Below are 16,261 nucleotides of genomic sequence, written 5' to 3' on the forward strand. Positions count from 1 at the left end.
GGGCTGGAGGGCGTAAACCTTCTGGGCATCGAAAGGTGCTTTCGTAAGGTTATAGTATTGGGAGTAGACGAGGCCACCAGCCAAGTCGGCACCTGTCGGAGATGATGTGATGGTCATACTGCCAACCTCGTCGGTCATTGCCCATGGGTAAAATGTAACCTGTGGTTTGCGGATCTCGTGCTTGTCTTGGAGCTTGCGGCGTTTAGGGTTATTGAAGGTCGAACGGCCTCGTGCAATGTCCTGTTCTTCCCATTGTTGTTGATGGTTGGCATCTTGGTCTTCACCCTCTGCTAGCGTTACCGCTTCGGGGGCTGGCGGAGCTGGTGGGGCTGGGGTTTGCCGCGGGGTTGCGTCGGGGGCTGGCGGGGCTGGGTTTTGCTGCGGGGCTCTGGGGCTTGGCGGGGTTGGTGAGGCTTGGTGGTCCTCTGCTTGCGGAATTTGCTGTGCAAGCCACTCTTCTCGATCATCAACAGCGGCTTGAAGGCAGCATTTCCGATAGAGAAAGGTAGAGGCTGGCTTACTCCCACTATCATAGGGGAGTGCTGAAGGTGTTGCGGTCACCTGTTTTCCGAGGTCGATAAAAACGCGCGTGGGGTCTAATGTCTCGTCGTCAAGGCACTTCGCCCAGGATTCGAGGAACTGCTGGCCGACACGTGGGAGTGCTCCAGATGGTGGCGAGGAGTGGTCGAGGTTATCGGATGCCATAAACTGCAGCTTGGTGTTCTTACAGTTAAAATAGAGTACAAAGTCTCGAAAGATCTGACATTCCGGGTTATCCTCTATCCGTTTCCGGATGAAATCGGTTAATCGTTGCGTGGTAGAGGCTCCAATGAGGGTTGTGACCATCTGGCGTCGAGAGGTGGTGCTCTCGGTACTTTGTTTCGAGGTTCGAGCTGCATGCTCAGTGGGTGCCGATGTGTTGTAGGCTGCTGCTTGGCGTGATGGGGGGAGATGTTGTAGGACGTTGGCGTCTGGAACAAGGTTTCCATTCTCGTCTTTAACGCTACAAGCGTCTGCAATTGCGGGGAGAACGACGGCATCAACCCAGAGAGAATACTGATCGCCAGATAGTAGGGTAAGTTCGAGGGGTTTGCTCTGTCGATGGGCGTCCTTATAGAGGCGAGGGAAGAAGATGTGGACGATCATCGTATCCCAACCAGACACTTGGCCAAAAGCGTAATGTGGGATCGTATGGAGAGGGACAGTCCGCCATCGAGTATCCGTAGAGGTTACCTCTGGGGGTACCGATAGGCCAAGGTGGACGTTGGCGGTAATGTTGAGATGGGTGTACATATCGCCAAACCATCGGATTCCCTGGCGGCAGGAAGCAAGAGTGTCGCTAAAGGCACAGATACTATCGATATCGAAAGATGTAAAGAATGGCTCTGTTGTCTGAGTTGTTCGGCTGTGCTGAGTTGACATGCAAAGTCGAGGTGGGGTAGTGTCTGGGACCCGGGAGTCAAACCCTTCAAATGCGGTACGACAGTCGAGGTTTGGTGGATACTCTGCAAGGCCAAGACGTCCCGAGTCTAGGACGTTTGGGAGAGTTCGGGGCTCGGGGTCGATATTGTCTCCTAGATTAGAGCGGCTTGGCTGGCTCCAGAGATGGTTGGCGATAGTATGAAGTGACCCGCAAGTTTGTGAAACTCCATCCTTGTGGTGCAATGCCAGATGGGCCGGAGTTAGACTATCAGTCTCGTGATGTTTAATGAGTTGACATGCTGGAAATCGTTTGAGGCGTTGGATGAGAAAAGTAGGAAGGGGTAGACCAACACCAGCTGCGGGGCTCTGGCTCTGGATCCGGGATCTGGCTGCGGGGCTCTGGCTCTGGATCCGGGATCTGGCTGCGGGGCTCTGGCTCTGGATCCGGGATCTGGCTGCGGGGCTCTGGCTCTGGATCCGGGATCTGGCTGCAGGGCTCTGGGTCCGGGATCTGGCTGCAAGGCTCTGGGTCCGGGATCTGGCTGCGAGGCTCTGGGCCCGGGATCCGGCTGCGGGGCTCTGGGCCCGGGATCCGGCTGCGGGGCTCTGGGCCCGGGATCCGGCTGCGGGGCTCTGGGCCCGGGAGCTAGCTGCGGAGCTCTGGGCTGGGGAGCCGATACCGGCTATAGGGCTAGAGGGTAACAACCCAAGGACTCCAGTTGCACTTCCTAGGCTTGGACGTTGTAGAGGGCGAATTGGGGAACTCGCTGTTTGTTGGCTTCGAGGTGATGGCTGTCGATTAAACATTGATCGAATATCGCGAGATCCTTGAGCTGCTTTTTGAAGCTGTCGGGAGCGTGAGGTTGGTGTCCGAGAGATTGGTGGTTGAGGTATGCTTTGACCTTGTGTTTCTTGTTGCCCTTCGTTTGGAGAAATTATTGCAAGCTGTTGTTCAACAAGTTCGGCAAGTTCATCGTCCATTCGCTGTCGTTCTTGCATAAGTTGTTCGAGGTCTGTATGCTGCTCTGGAAGGATTGGAAATATATCATCGAGATATAGATCCTGAAGGCCGATGTTGATGTGGGTTTCTGGTTGCATCTGGCCTGATTGTGTTTGTTGCGGTGTGGGCGCCGGCGGTCCGGGAGCGGGCGGTACGGTGCCAAACTGCGGATGGATGGGGGCTTGTCGCTGTGCGGGAGCCGGCGGTCCGGGAGCGGGCGGTGCGGCGCCAAACTGCGGATGGATGGGGGCTTGTCGCTGTGCGGGACCCGGCGGTCCGGGAGCGGGCGGTGCGGCGCCAAACTGCGGATGGATGGGGGCTTGTCGCTGTGCGGGACCCGGCGGTCCGGGAGCGGGCGGTGCGGCGCCAAACTGCGGATGGATGGGGGCTTGTCGCTGTGCGGGACCCGGCGGTCCGGGAGCGGGCGGTGCGGCGCCAAACTGCGGATGGATGGGGGCTTGTCGCTGTGCGGGACCCGGCGGTCCGGGAGCGGGCGGTACGGCGCCAAACTGCGGATGGATGGGGGCTTGTCGCTGTGCGGGACCCGGCGGTCCAGGAGCGGGCGGTACGGCGCCAAACTGCGGATGGATGGGGGCTTGTCGCTGTGCGGGACCCGGCGGTCCAGGAGCGGGCGGTGCGGTGCCAAACTGCGGATGGATGGGGGCTTGTCGCTGTGCGGGACCCGGCGGTCCGGGAGCGGGCGGTGCGGTGCTAAACTGCGGATGGATGGGGGCTTGTAGCTATAGAAAAGGTATTAGGAAGAAGAACTTAATTCAACGTTTATTATAGAATCACTGGTTGGATTTCTTACAGGTATTAGGTCCTCACTGTTATAATCTACAGCGTGAAACCCAAATGGTGTAAATTGTTGAGCTTGGCTAGAGGATAACGGTTCATGAGGAGGCTCAGGAAGCGTAATGTCGTTGTTAACGGCAAGTCCAACCCGAGGGTTTATCACATTGATCTGAGTTTGCGGGGGGACAGGTTGATAGTAACAGAATTGAAGTCCTGGATTTGGAGCTGTACGTATTGGGCGACGTAACTCCGCTTTACGGTCTTGCTCGCGTTTAGCAAGTTTAGCATCGCTAGGATTCAGGTATTTCCTCGGTCGGCCCATCTTAGATACTGGTGATCTGAAAAAGGTATGTTTGTTTGAGTGATTTCTCTAATTCCTGAGAGATTAAGGGTAGCATATATCGGTGAGGAAGAGGTTTCCCCGCTTCTTGAAATTCTTACATAAGATATCGGGATACTATCTAATTGGGTGCATCGAGATGTTGTGGGCCAGTTCGCTCGTCTCGGTTTTTTCTGGGAGAGGATGCTATCTAATTGGGTGCATCGAGATGTTGTAGGCCAGTTCACTCGTCTCGGTTTTTTCTGGGAGAGGATGCTATCTAATTGGGTGCATCGAGATGTTGTGGGCCGGTTTGCTCGTCTCGGTTTTTTCTGGGAGAGAATGCCATCTAATTGGGTGCATCGAGATATTATAGGATAGCTAACTTATTTAGGTTTTTTCTGGGTGGGGCTGTGGGGCAGCTAACTAGTTTAGGTTTTTTCTGGGAGAGGATGCTATCTAATTGGGTGCATCGAGATGTTGTGGGCCAGTTCGCTCGTCTCGGTTTTTTCTGGGAGAGGATGCCATCTAATTGGGTGCATCGAGATGTTGTGGGCCAGTTCGCTTGTCTCGGTTTTTTCTGGGAGAGGATACCGTCTAATTGGGTGCATCAAGATGTTGCGGGACAGCTAACTAGTTTAGGTTTTTTCTGGGTGGGGTTGTGGGGCAGCTAACTAGTTTAGGTTTTTTCTGGGTGGGGCTGTGGGGCGGCTAGCTAGTTTGGGTTTTTTCTGGGTAAAATGTGGACCTTGGATCTTGGCACACTGAAATCAACAAAATAAGGAAAGTATTTAGAAATATATAATTAAATAACCAAAATAGCTAGGAATATAGGGACTTCAGATCTATATAGATTAGATAAGGTATTATTTAGATAAATTAAAGTAACTTAGCTTTTAACTGTTTTGACCCTAACCTTAAGCCCTAAAGTGGTTATTGAATAACTATTCGGGAAAAGAGGCGATAAGGTGTAAGAGAACATCTATCAGCATTTACATTACCGGTGTAAGCTGTTTCACTCGACAAAGTTAAGGACCGTTAGTTCCTAGGCAAGGATTAAAAACATAATAGATCTGGTATATATTGCCAATTAGTTATCTTTACTTATATATACTAACCTCTATAGGCATTCCACATTAACACCGCCTATAATAGCCGAGTTAACCTCTATAATAGCCGGAGTGTACGGCTAATATCAATCGTCGGGCTGGTTTTCACTCCCTTCACCGCTATCACTTCCATCTTCGGAGAACAGCATATAACCGTCAACCCGGACTTCTAGGTTTTATAGATTATTACAGTCCCGCTCACTCTCTTCATTATAACTGCCTAGGGTGATACCCTGAGGTGGTTGTTACCATCTACCTAGCTTCCCCTCGCGTACTGGTGGAGGGGTCGGGCACGGAGTAAGAGGGACCGCGGGAGTGGCATTAGGTTCGGGGCAACAGAACTGCAAAATCTCGGCTCTCGGAACGTATGAGGAGGCGGTAGGCCTCAGAGCATGCATATACATACATACCTATATACAGTCGCAAAAAAGTGGCTCCGGAATTGACAGCAAATGAGATGCTTCGAATGTGGGCTGGCCCTAAGCAAACAAAAGTCGAGCTTTCATTGGATTGAGAATAGCCGCGTTTGCCAGTCCTTTTCTTTACTCAAGCTTTCCCACCTTCCCAACTCTCCTGTTTCTACCAATACCCTCCTGAACACACTATGCTAAACCGGCTGTCCCAATTATGGAAAGATCACTTTTCCACCATCTCGCTCTACCGCAGCGCCTTCCGCACTCTGAAGATGCGAACCTCTACGACGTCGAGGCTAGGCTGACCGAACAGCTCCTCGTAGCGGTCCGCCTCATGCGCGATTCTGCTGTTGGAGACCAGATACGACTAGAGGCATCGAGCGTCTGGGAACGCCTACGGCAATGCTTAGTCGTATCCAGCGCTATCACCCGCGACAACCGAGTCGACAGGGTGCGGTTATTGTCAGAGTTCAGGAGGATGGCCGCGCTTAACGCCATACTTCTTGACATCCGCAGCCAGAATGCAGCTCTTTTGATTCATCGACTCTCCGAGTAAGTGCTCACACCTCCGAGGTTTGGTTGAGTCGATAGACCTTTTCCGACTTTACTGCTCAGAGTTCACTAACGGTTTGTCCCTGCTAGGTCTGCCGAAGAGGTTGTCTTTGAAGTCTTCGAAACTTCCCCAAGAAACGAGGATGTCCTCGCAGCAGACAACGCCCTACAGTGGGATTTTCCAGGCAGTGCATTTGCTATCCCGTTGCCGATATTCAACGATGAAAACTTCCAGGTTGCCCTTGCCGACTTTCTTGAGCGAGCCTCCCTGGAGTCTACCAAGACGTTCGGGGCCCAGTCTTTCAAGGCCGGAGTCGAAAGTTATGAGGACCGAGATACTGGCAACCCGGCCATCATCAGTTCGCTTTTAATGGCAGTCATCGAAGAGAACGGACGCAGGCTGTCGACCCCCCTACTTCGGAAGCGGGTACGGGACGACGTCTGTTGGTCCAATGCCCGCAGACCGTGGCGCCGCTCTCCCCGTTGGCTTGCGCTTAGAGTCGCCAGCTCTCGGTACTTATTGCTTGCACTCGGGGCGGAGCTGGGTCGGTTCGAATATAAATTCTGCTTCTGCGTTTGCTTGGCCAAGTTTTTGGAGCAGGCTCTACCGTATCTCGAGGTTGAGCAGGTCCATTTCCTCAAGGCGAAACTGTGCCGGCGACTGGCAAAGCTGGACATGGAGAGAGACAGCATGCAAGACCAGCACCTGGTGCGAAAGGTGGACCGTCTCTTCTCCCTTCTGACCCCCATCATCGACCCGAGCATCCAAAGCGCTGTCGACTACGTACAATCCGCGTGGGAGGCATACCGGCAGTCCTTCATCAAGTACATTCCCCCTTTGCCCAGGAGAGCATCTCAATCCGATATGGTGCTCCCCTTGCGACTCAGTGGCGAGTGTCTGCAGCGAATCCTGGCCTCGTCCACTAGAATGATGAGGGACCGGCAGCAAAAATGGATCCCACCATCCAGCTTTGACCCTTCCGCTCTAACCAACGAGCATTTCTACAAGTTCGCTGAGCCCCTTCTCTGGATCACCAAGAGAGAGTGCGAGGTTCGGGAGTCCCTTCGGTCGGTTTCGGGACCCCCCGAGTCCGGTATACCCTCCCAAATACAAAGCCTCATCGAGGAAGGGTTGCCGCTGTACCGTGGCAACGGCAATCAAATGAGCCTTTTGATCCTCAATGTCATGGAACTCTGGACGAGGCTTGACATGTGGACATGCCAGGAATTCCCTCTCCTCCAACAATATCACCCCGCCTTCACGCCCGAAATCCTGGACGTTTTGCATCTTCCCTTGTACGAGGACATGGTTCGCCTGCAAACCATGCAGGATTATCTTCAAGCACGGATTGCAGCATGCCGTGGCTCCAAGGTCACCGTTTTTGATGACCCGACCAAGGATTGCTTCGCGCGAAGATATTACGATGCAGTTCATTCCACGGGGGAAATGGCTGCCCTTCGAGAGGATATCGAAGAGACCGCCAGGAACCAAAAGCAAGCCAAGCTGCACGAATGGCGGCGCAAGCACGCCGAGTACGATGGTTTGACCCAGCAGGTCAACGGAAGCGCCTGCATTCTCACTGTCGACGAGGATGACCCGTACGAAAGAGAACAGCATATCGCACATTGCTGTCCCCGGTGTCAAGCAATACGGAGGCTGGACAGGCTAGACATGGAGATCCACGAGCACCCGCTTCCATCTGACGACTTCATGGCCAAGGTGGTCGTATTTGAGCTACGGTGCCCACCGGCCTTTGCATCCTACCGCGATGCAACATGGATGCTCTTGTCGCGACTGGCCTTCTCAACTCCGCCCCAAGGAGTCACACCCAAGTGCCTCGTTCGGGAGTATTCTGCCATTGCCAAATTTGTCGGCAACGGAAGACCACCCAGTTTCTCTCTAGCGTCTCTGACAAAACCATGTAAGTGTATCTTGTTGTCGACCGTCGTGATTCGAGCCTCGAGTGGCTTTGTTACCGGTTGCTAATGCTGTATATACCTCCAGTCCTGAAAACTCATTATGCGACCGTCCGATTTCCAGTCGAGTGGGAAGGTGGTCGGGATGCAGTGTGCAAGCCGAATGGGTTAAAGTTGGCCTACTTTGACGCAAGAAGCGGTATCTGGACGGGGCGAGCACGGTTGAGGCCACAGTTTGCCCACCATGTCCAACTCCAGTTGCCGCAGAGCTCTCCATTGCGCACCCTCCTGAACTACAGGAGTTCCGCAGAAGGCGACGGCCCCTCGTCGTACGAAATCATGGCCACCCAAATGAGCTGTCCCTCCGGTCTCAATTCACACGAGTTCCTCGCCTTCAAGACGCTAATGTCGGGCACGGCTCGACGGTGGATATCGATACTAGTGGAGCTCGGGGCGACCAACATGAACTGGTCGACCGAAGCAAGTGCGATGCTCCTCAATCATTTGGCGCTGCACTGCGGTCCGCCATCTAACCAGAACGACGAACTGAGACCCCTGAGACTGATTCACTCGGTTTTCCGCGACGCCCACTTTGTCGAGAAGCTGCTCGGCCAAGTGAACTCCCGGCTATCGAATCTAGCCGCGCTGGCAAGTTGGAGGGAGGCATATCTCATGGGAACGATAATCACTTTGGCGCTCCGCATTCTCGACTTGGCTTCGGCGGCAAAGTTGGGCCCTGGGATTGACCAGAAGGCTCTCAGTTCCATTCTACAGGCCCGGGAGATTTGCGTCCGCTGGTTCAGGCTTCTCCGGGAGGAGATTCTAACATCCCCAGACACGGTAGCGGCTCAACAGTTGCAACAGCGTGCTCTCGCGGCTGCGTTGCTGTGCAAGCGCACATTTGTCATCCACCTGAATCAGTCTGTTCCCTTCGATCCCGCATCATTGGCAACGTACCTCGAGGCTGCCATCGTCACACACGAGAACATGGTGAGCAACATTCACTCACTTCCGCAGACCATGTTGCACGATATGGTGTCTGCGATCAAACTTTCGCATCGTCTAAAGCGGCTCGTTTGCCGCTCAATATGCGACAGTCCGGACAGCCTCCGCGATGCCCTCAAGCAATTCTGGCCTGACGCCGATCGAATCGGACCGGCGAACTCAAAGATTAGCTTTGATTCCACTGGCTGGCTGTCTTGCGATATCACCGAGACAGAAACCGAGAGTCATCAGGTGGTGAACCTGAATTTGCTCCTTGGAACACTCCTGGTGAATGGGAAACCTGTGGGGGTAAGTCTTGCCGCTCCGGTCTATCCTAGTGTGTTACCGGATGGGATTAACAGGTGAAATTGAGCAGAAACTGCCTCAAGATTCGCAGAACTCGTTGGTAATCAGGGAGCTCTTTGGTAATCAACCTCTGAGGGTGTTTCAGTCGTCAGTTCCGGGAATGACGTATAGTAAGGCCGTTACACCACCTGGCTTAACCATAGACGTTTCGATGTCGAATAACTGACGTATCGTTGTATCAGCTCTCACATTTCGACCACATGGGTTCACCGTGCATCTCGGATACGAAGGCCGCGACACCATCATTGTGGCCAAATCAGGGGGGCGTCGGGTTTGCACTGTCCGCTTCGTCTCCCGGGACAGATTTCACGTCGGCAGCACATGGGATCTCCCGGGCCCGTTGGTAGATAGGTGTATACACTGGCTGTACGTATTTCCGCTCGACCAACCCTGGAATTTCTCGGCATTGGCTAACACATAGCCGCTAGCAATCTGAGTACTGGGGATGTTTACATTACGCCCACCGCAAGTCCATGGGACATATTCAATCGCCATCGGACCTGGACCCTAAGCATCCACACGGGTGTTTGCTGGAAGCTCCGACGTGACGGGCAGACACACGAGAATGCTGTGGACCCTCTCAGCCCTCTCTTCGCGCGGGCTGCAAGAATCCTAGATGGCCTGGTCAACAGACGACGACTCCTTGTCACCCAGCCATCCAACCTAGGAACCGGTCTGGAAGTCCAGATCCAGCAGCTGCAGTTAATGTTTTTCGTCAACAAGAGTCGGCGTCTGTACTCGCCGCAGTTAAAGCTAGAGATCGACCCCAACCAAGATGCCGGCACCTGGTACGGCCTAACAAGCAAGCTAGTCTGTTGCAGCATTGACAACCCTCTTCGCCGGACGGTGTTGGTTCCGCTGGGTCCCGTGTCCACCGCCAGATCAGGATGCCACGTCATGGTCAACATCGCAGGGGACGGCAGGTACGGAAAGTTTACAATCAATGACACGCTTGGCAGGATAGACTGTGCCGCCGAACCCACCCTGGTTTACACCAAAGGGCTGTTGCACGCGTACACGTCATTCTTGCTTCCCGATCCGTTAACGGGGCGAACCGGAGCGGAGGAGAGTCTCGGTTGGCTTCGATCGGGAATCTCCCGTCCCTGGACTGTGCTTCTCGACCCGGCGCCGGTCCAGGTCCTGTCTCGAATTGCCAGTCTGACGCCAGTGCGCCAATACTATCCGCCAGACTTGAAACTCATGAAGACGGACCGCTGGAATGAGGACGCCACCTGCCACATGCAGCACCCGTCGTATAGACAGGTAGTTGAAGAAATAATGGCTGTCTCGAAGGGCCTGGCGACGTTCGCCACTACGCATAGTCCTATGCAGGGGGTCTGTTATGACCTCCCTCCTGCTGGCGAAGCGCATCTCACTGCAAGGGCGTTGGTGCGTCGCCAACTGTATGAGAGGCAGGAAGCCGGTCAAGATGACGATAAACTAACATCAAACAACCCGGACCGGTTGTACTCGCCCCGAGACAGGTCGTCACCTTCGGAGTCCCGGTACGCAACTCTCATGGAGATTACACAGCTCCTGCGAACGAGGCCACCGAAGTTTAGGACCCCGGCCAACATAGCCGCCATCCTTTCCCAGGGAAACACCATCGGGGGTTACGGTGCTGAATACAAGGCTGCGTCCCTGAGTGATCAAATGCGCGCCGACCTTCGGGAAAATTGGGGTTCGCTCGTTGAATCCTGTTGCCGTAGCCAGTCAAGTTACAGCCTCATGTTCCTTTTCGCAACCTTAGCGTTCCGACAAAACTTTGATAACAATCTCCTCAAGGGACTTTTGTCATTTGCTATCTTTAGCGATCTCCAGTCTTTGTCTCTTCCGCCCTGGCCTTCCTACTTCAACTTTCGTCCGGACAGCAACCCCGGGGTGGACGATATCACGAAATTGATCTACCCCTTCAGAGTCCCAGCTCCTAAAGACGATGGGGAGGCGCTGGGGATGCTTATAGCCTCCAGACAGCACCGGAAGATGAAAGCAGCGAAGGACGCGCACGAGATGAGAAGCGACGATGATTGTCGTTACTTCGCCAAATTCCTTCTCGCGCAGTGGCCGTGCCGCGAGCCCGACGTGTCAAACTTGGCCCGTACCGATCTTTTAGTGGACACCACGGCTGCCCTCGAGGTTATCCGCCCCGAATGGCTCCGCCTGTATCGCAACAGGGACCTGTCTCTTCACTTGAACCAAGTCCAGCTGATCCTGGACCGCCGGCGTTCAGACTTGGTGTATAACCCTCCAAAGATGATTGTATCTGAGGAGTTCTTTGGCTCGCCTAGCCTTTTTCGAGGAGGCGTGATCCCCAGACTGGACTATGACCTTCTAAGGAAGTCCTTCAACTCAACTTCTCTCATTACCGCAACGCAAACCTCGTCGGCCGAATGGACCCCTTTCGCCAGCAGCCCCCAAGATGACCGCCAGTCATCCGTGGTCACGCGGAGCCAAGACACCATTGCCAGTAATGCCAAGCGGAGACTCTCTTCTGGGGAGGCAAGCAGGCACGCCGGCGAGCTGCAAGAAATCATCGATGACCTGGCGAAGAGCAAGTCGTTGGTGCGCGAAACCTATGCCCGAGATCTTTCGCAAAGCCTTGAGGCATCCAAAAACCTCAGGACGCCCCAGCAGCTGGCCACATTCCTTTGCTTCCGTAACAGCGCGGTGGCCACATCAGAGTTGATCCGTGCCTTTGCGTCCCTGAAAGCGTCACTGGAGAGACCGACATCAGCCACGTCGTTTCGCCGGATACGTTGGCTTCAGCTTGGGGGCCTCTGGCCCGCGATCACAACGGTGTCTTTGCTGGAGCAGCTGCGTTCGACGGCTGACCCTTGTTTCGGGAGCGGGATGCGGGATGCACTCATTGCCTTCGGACTAGCCGTAACCAAACTGCAACGGGTTATGAGGCTGAACGATTGTGTCCGGGCTGGCGACACATCGCGCTTCGAGGACGAAGAAGGCAACTTGGGGCACAGCAACTGGAAACCCCAGGACCACCCCGACTGGTTGCTACTAGAAATTGACTCCGACCTACTCATCCGACCAGGCCAAGTTGACGTAGCCCTGGCTACCATTTCGCCGACTTCAGGCACCAACTCAGTATTGCAGATGAACATGGGACAGGGCAAGACCTCGTGCATCATCCCGATGGTCGCGGCTGCGATGGCCGACAAGAAGAGGCTTGTTCGCATCATCGTTCCGAAAGCGCTTCTCCAGCAGACCGCTCAGTTGCTGCAGTCTCGCCTTGGCAGAGTTCTGAACCGCCACGTCGGCCATATCCCCTTCTCCAGGCGGACACCGACGACAGGGGACAGCATTCGACTGTATTACGAAATCCACAAGCGTACACTGAAGGCAGCCGGCGTGATGTTGTGCCTGCCAGAGCACAATCTCTCCTTTTTGTTGAGCGGACAGCAGAGGATACTCGACAACAAAGTCGATGAAGCAAAGCCTATGATCAAGGTGCAGTCCTGGTTGAGGTCTGTCTGCCGTGACATTTTGGACGAATCCGACTACACTTTGGCTGCTCGGACGCAACTCATCTATCCCTCCGGCTCGCAAATGTCCGTCGATGGCCACCCGCACCGGTGGCAAGTCGTCGAAGCCCTCCTTAGCCTTGTCGACCAACACCTTTATGACTTGCAACGCTCATTCCCGCAGTCTATCGAAGTGGTTAGACGACAAGGCGGTGGATTTCCTCTTATCTACTTCGCCCGCCGGGACGTTGAGAACGAGTTGCTTAAACGGCTGGCTGCAGACATCGCCAAAGGGCGCGGCAGAATCCTGCCTGTGGGCACTTTTGATAATCGAGAACGTGCGGCTGTCCGGGACTTTCTGTCCCCGAGCACACGTAAGCTGAAGCCAGCCACCCTTGACAGAATACGGAACCTGCGTCCGGATAGACCCCAGGTGAGGCAGACGGTCTATCTCGTTCGCGGACTGCTCGTCAACCGCATCCTGGTCATGACGCTCAAAAAGCGATGGAACGTGCAGTACGGTCTGCGCCCTAATTCAGATCCCGTTGCCGTACCGTACCATGCAAAAGGGGTGCCGAGTGAGCAGTCGGAATGGGGCCACCCCGACGTGGCCATACTCTTCACATGCCTGGTGTTTTACTACGACGGTATCGATGAGAGTCAGCTGCGGCTGGCGCTGGCCCGCGTTCTCAAGTCAGACGACCCGTCTACCGAGTACGATAAGTGGGTTCAGTCCTCGGAGGACTTCCCGGTATCTGTCCGGGCGTGGAACACAATCAACATCGAGGACGACGCGCAGATCCGCGAGATCTGGAATGCGGTGCGCTACCGGGTCGTCGTGGTCGACTACTTCCTGAACAATTTTGTTTTCCCCCAGCACGCGAAGCAGTTCAGAGTGAAGTTGCAGTCCAGCGGATGGGATATCCCGTTATTCTCGGCGCAGCCGGCGTCACCATCAGCCGGTACTACAAACGGCTCTACCGAGGATCAAATGTCGAAAAAGGCCCGACTGCGACCGCTCACGACAGGCTTTAGTGGCACCAACGACAACCGCACTATGTTGCCACTGACCATCCAACAGGCAGACCTGCCAACTCTGTCGCACACCAATGCCGAGGTCCTGACGTACCTGCTGCACGGCCGGTCTCGGAGGTGCGAGATCATCACCAACGTCCAGGGCGGCCGAGCGACGGAACGTGACTTGCTCTTCATGCTCAGGGGACAAAACATTAGGATCCTCATCGACGCGGGGGCGCAAATCCTTGAGATGGACAACAAGACCCTCGCCAGGACGTGGCTCGACGTCGACAAGCGGTGCGAGGCTTCGCTGTATTTTGACTCGACCAACAAGCCGTGGGTCATCGACAAGCTGGGTCGCGAGACGCCTCTGTTGGCGTCGCCGTACGCCGATGATTTAACCCAGTGTCTCGTGTATCTGGACGAAGCGCACACTCGAGGGACAGATCTCAAGTTCCCTCTTGATGCTCGGGGTGCCCTCACAGTTGGCCAAGGCCAGTCAAAAGACCATACCGTCCAAGGTGTGCCCCGACTCTTTGCGATACCTTCCATGTGACCGGACTGACATAAGGACAAAAATTAGCTGCCATGCGACTACGCCAGTTGGGGACGACCCAGTCGGTCACATTCTTTATCCCGCCCGAGGTGCGCCAAACCATTGTCGACCTCCGAGGAAAGTCAATGTCTGAGAGCATCGACTCTCACGATGTGTAAGTAAAATGTTTCTCGTTACACCGTTGTGCCGCGATATGGTACTGACAGTTGCCTGGCTGCAGGATCCGCTGGCTGCTTGACAATTCCTGCGATAGCATCGAACAACTACAACCCTTGTACTACTCGCAAGGCATCGATTTCTGCCGGAGAACCCAAGCAGCTCTTGACAACCCTGACTACCTGACAAACCCCGGTCACCGCGCCCAATATGTGTCGTCCATCATGCAAACCGAGCTGCAGACCCTGCAGGAGATGTACGAGCCGAAGGCCAAGGGGTCCAAACACGGCAACTTCCAATCGTCGCATCCCAAGATGGCTGCATTTGCCGAGGAGCTCAATACCCGGCGCAAGGGCTTTCAGGATACGGGACGGGCCGTACATGGTTCAGCGCTCCAAGAAGTCGAGCAGGAGCGCGAGGTCGCTTTCGAAGTTGAGTCGGTCCGGCAGGTGAAAAAGGTGGTGCAGTACGACGCCCTGGGCTTTCCAGGCCTCCACCGCGACATTGAGGTCTTTGCCCGGACTGGACGACTCCCCATTGATAGTCACGCTGTCTCGCATGTCTTCCAGCTACTGTCGACCACTGCGCTGGGCCGCAAACATAGAGTGTTGTCCAAGGGCAGCCAAGCACAGTCCAAGTTGTTCGTCTCGGGCGAGTTCAACCGGACAGCGAAGCTCTACACCTCTTCCGCTCCGGATAATCTCCTAGTAAGTTTAGTTAATTGATGTCCCCAGCGCAAAGCCCCCCCCCCCCCCCCCCCCTCCCCCTTCTTCTCATGTTGACATCTAACGACGCAAAAGCGACCCGTTAGCTGGGTGCTCTGGAGCGGGCTATTCGAGACTGCCGTCGTCCTCATCCCCGAAGAAGCCGAGCAAGTGATCCATATGATGCACGCCAAAACCACACACTCCAAAGTCCACCTCATCACCTATGCATCCCCCGTCACGAAAAGGATGATGGCATTTAACAACCTGACGTTTTTCAGCATGCCGAAGCTGCCTGAATGCTGGGAGGCACCGCAGTGGCTCAAGACCGAGCTCGGCCTGCTGGCAGGGAGACTATACTTCCAGTGGCATGAACACGAACCGCTGTGCAAATTCCTGGGAGTTGAGCGGAGTCTCGGTCCAGCCCACTTGGACAGCGAGGACGAGGAAGATACTCTCACTTCCGAGGATGATACTGACGATGACGGGGACGGGGGTAGGGCGGGCGGAACGGCGACCCCTCCGAGGAAGAAGAAGCAGACGATCATGACCTCGTTCTCGCCCCGGCCATTGACATTCCTCCAGGAGTGGCTGGCCGTCCGTCGCCACGGGCAGGACTTTGTTCATACGCCCATGGGGTTCCTGACGCAGGGAAAGACGCTGCATGCGAGTCACCCATTCTTTGGCGAGGGCGTCCGGACGAGCGTACAGCCGGCAGTTGGAGGCATGTCGGCTGGGACCACTGTTGGTGGCTCAGGCGGTGGAAGCGGTTGGGGCGGGGATGATAATGCCTATGTTGATGAGGGTGCTGTCTTCGATGGTGTTGATGACATGGGCGCTAATGTGGGTGACGTTGAGGGAGATGAGGAGGGCAAGGAGGTGGTGTATGATGACAGCGAGTGGTTTGACTCGGACTTGTCGGAAAACGAGGACAAATCAGAGTAGTGATGAAGTGCCTCAGTAAAGTGCGTTAAAAAAGGTCCGTATAACAATCACGAGAATTGTGGTGCTTTTACAACCTCGACGAGTCGATCACGGGCGTACACTCCTTGTTGGGGCGGAGTGTGTCTAGCAGATGATGCATCGTCATCGTGAGTCATCGCAGAAATCTCTTTCTCGGTTTTGCTCGCACGTTAATGACCAATCCGGCGCCGAAATACCAAAGACCTCGATACACCAAATCAGGTAATGATCGCGGTAATCCCTCCGCTCAGCCCGGCGCGGCTCTTCCGGCCCCACTCGGCGATTGTGATCCTCACCAGACCCTGCAACGGTAATCTGTCGGAGTACCGACCTTTGCCATTCGCCGTTCGATTAAACATCGCGATCGGCCGTCTGCCTTCCAATGGCGGCTGGCCCTCAGACGGCCGGGGTCATACCCACAACATTTTGTCGTGTGGATGTACGTTATGGGGCGAAGGTTCGACTCTGTAGGCTGTCCAACCCTGCCCATGGAGGCGGGCCGACGGGGC

At 55.0% G+C, this 16,261-nt stretch overlaps 1 protein-coding gene across 1 annotated transcript; it reads left to right on the forward strand.

Moving 5' to 3' along the window:
- Positions 1-5,263: 5,263 nt before the first annotated feature.
- B0H64DRAFT_350596 (uncharacterized protein) lies at positions 5,264-15,879 on the forward strand. Its single transcript, XM_062801442.1, has 10 exons — positions 5,264-5,610; positions 5,701-7,532; positions 7,616-8,820; positions 8,888-8,987; positions 9,060-9,243; positions 9,306-12,789; positions 12,874-13,894; positions 13,957-14,083; positions 14,150-14,792; positions 14,886-15,879. Exons 1-10 carry the CDS (start codon positions 5,273-5,275, stop codon positions 15,732-15,734), a joined length of 9,783 nt encoding a protein of 3,260 aa, XP_062653729.1. The 5' UTR covers positions 5,264-5,272; the 3' UTR covers positions 15,735-15,879.
- Positions 15,880-16,261: the final 382 nt, after the last annotated feature.

This window comes from Chaetomium fimeti (assembly GCF_033439085.1).
Source record: "Chaetomium fimeti strain CBS 168.71 chromosome Unknown B0H64scaffold_14, whole genome shotgun sequence".
NCBI classification, from domain to species: domain Eukaryota; kingdom Fungi; phylum Ascomycota; class Sordariomycetes; order Sordariales; family Chaetomiaceae; genus Chaetomium; species Chaetomium fimeti.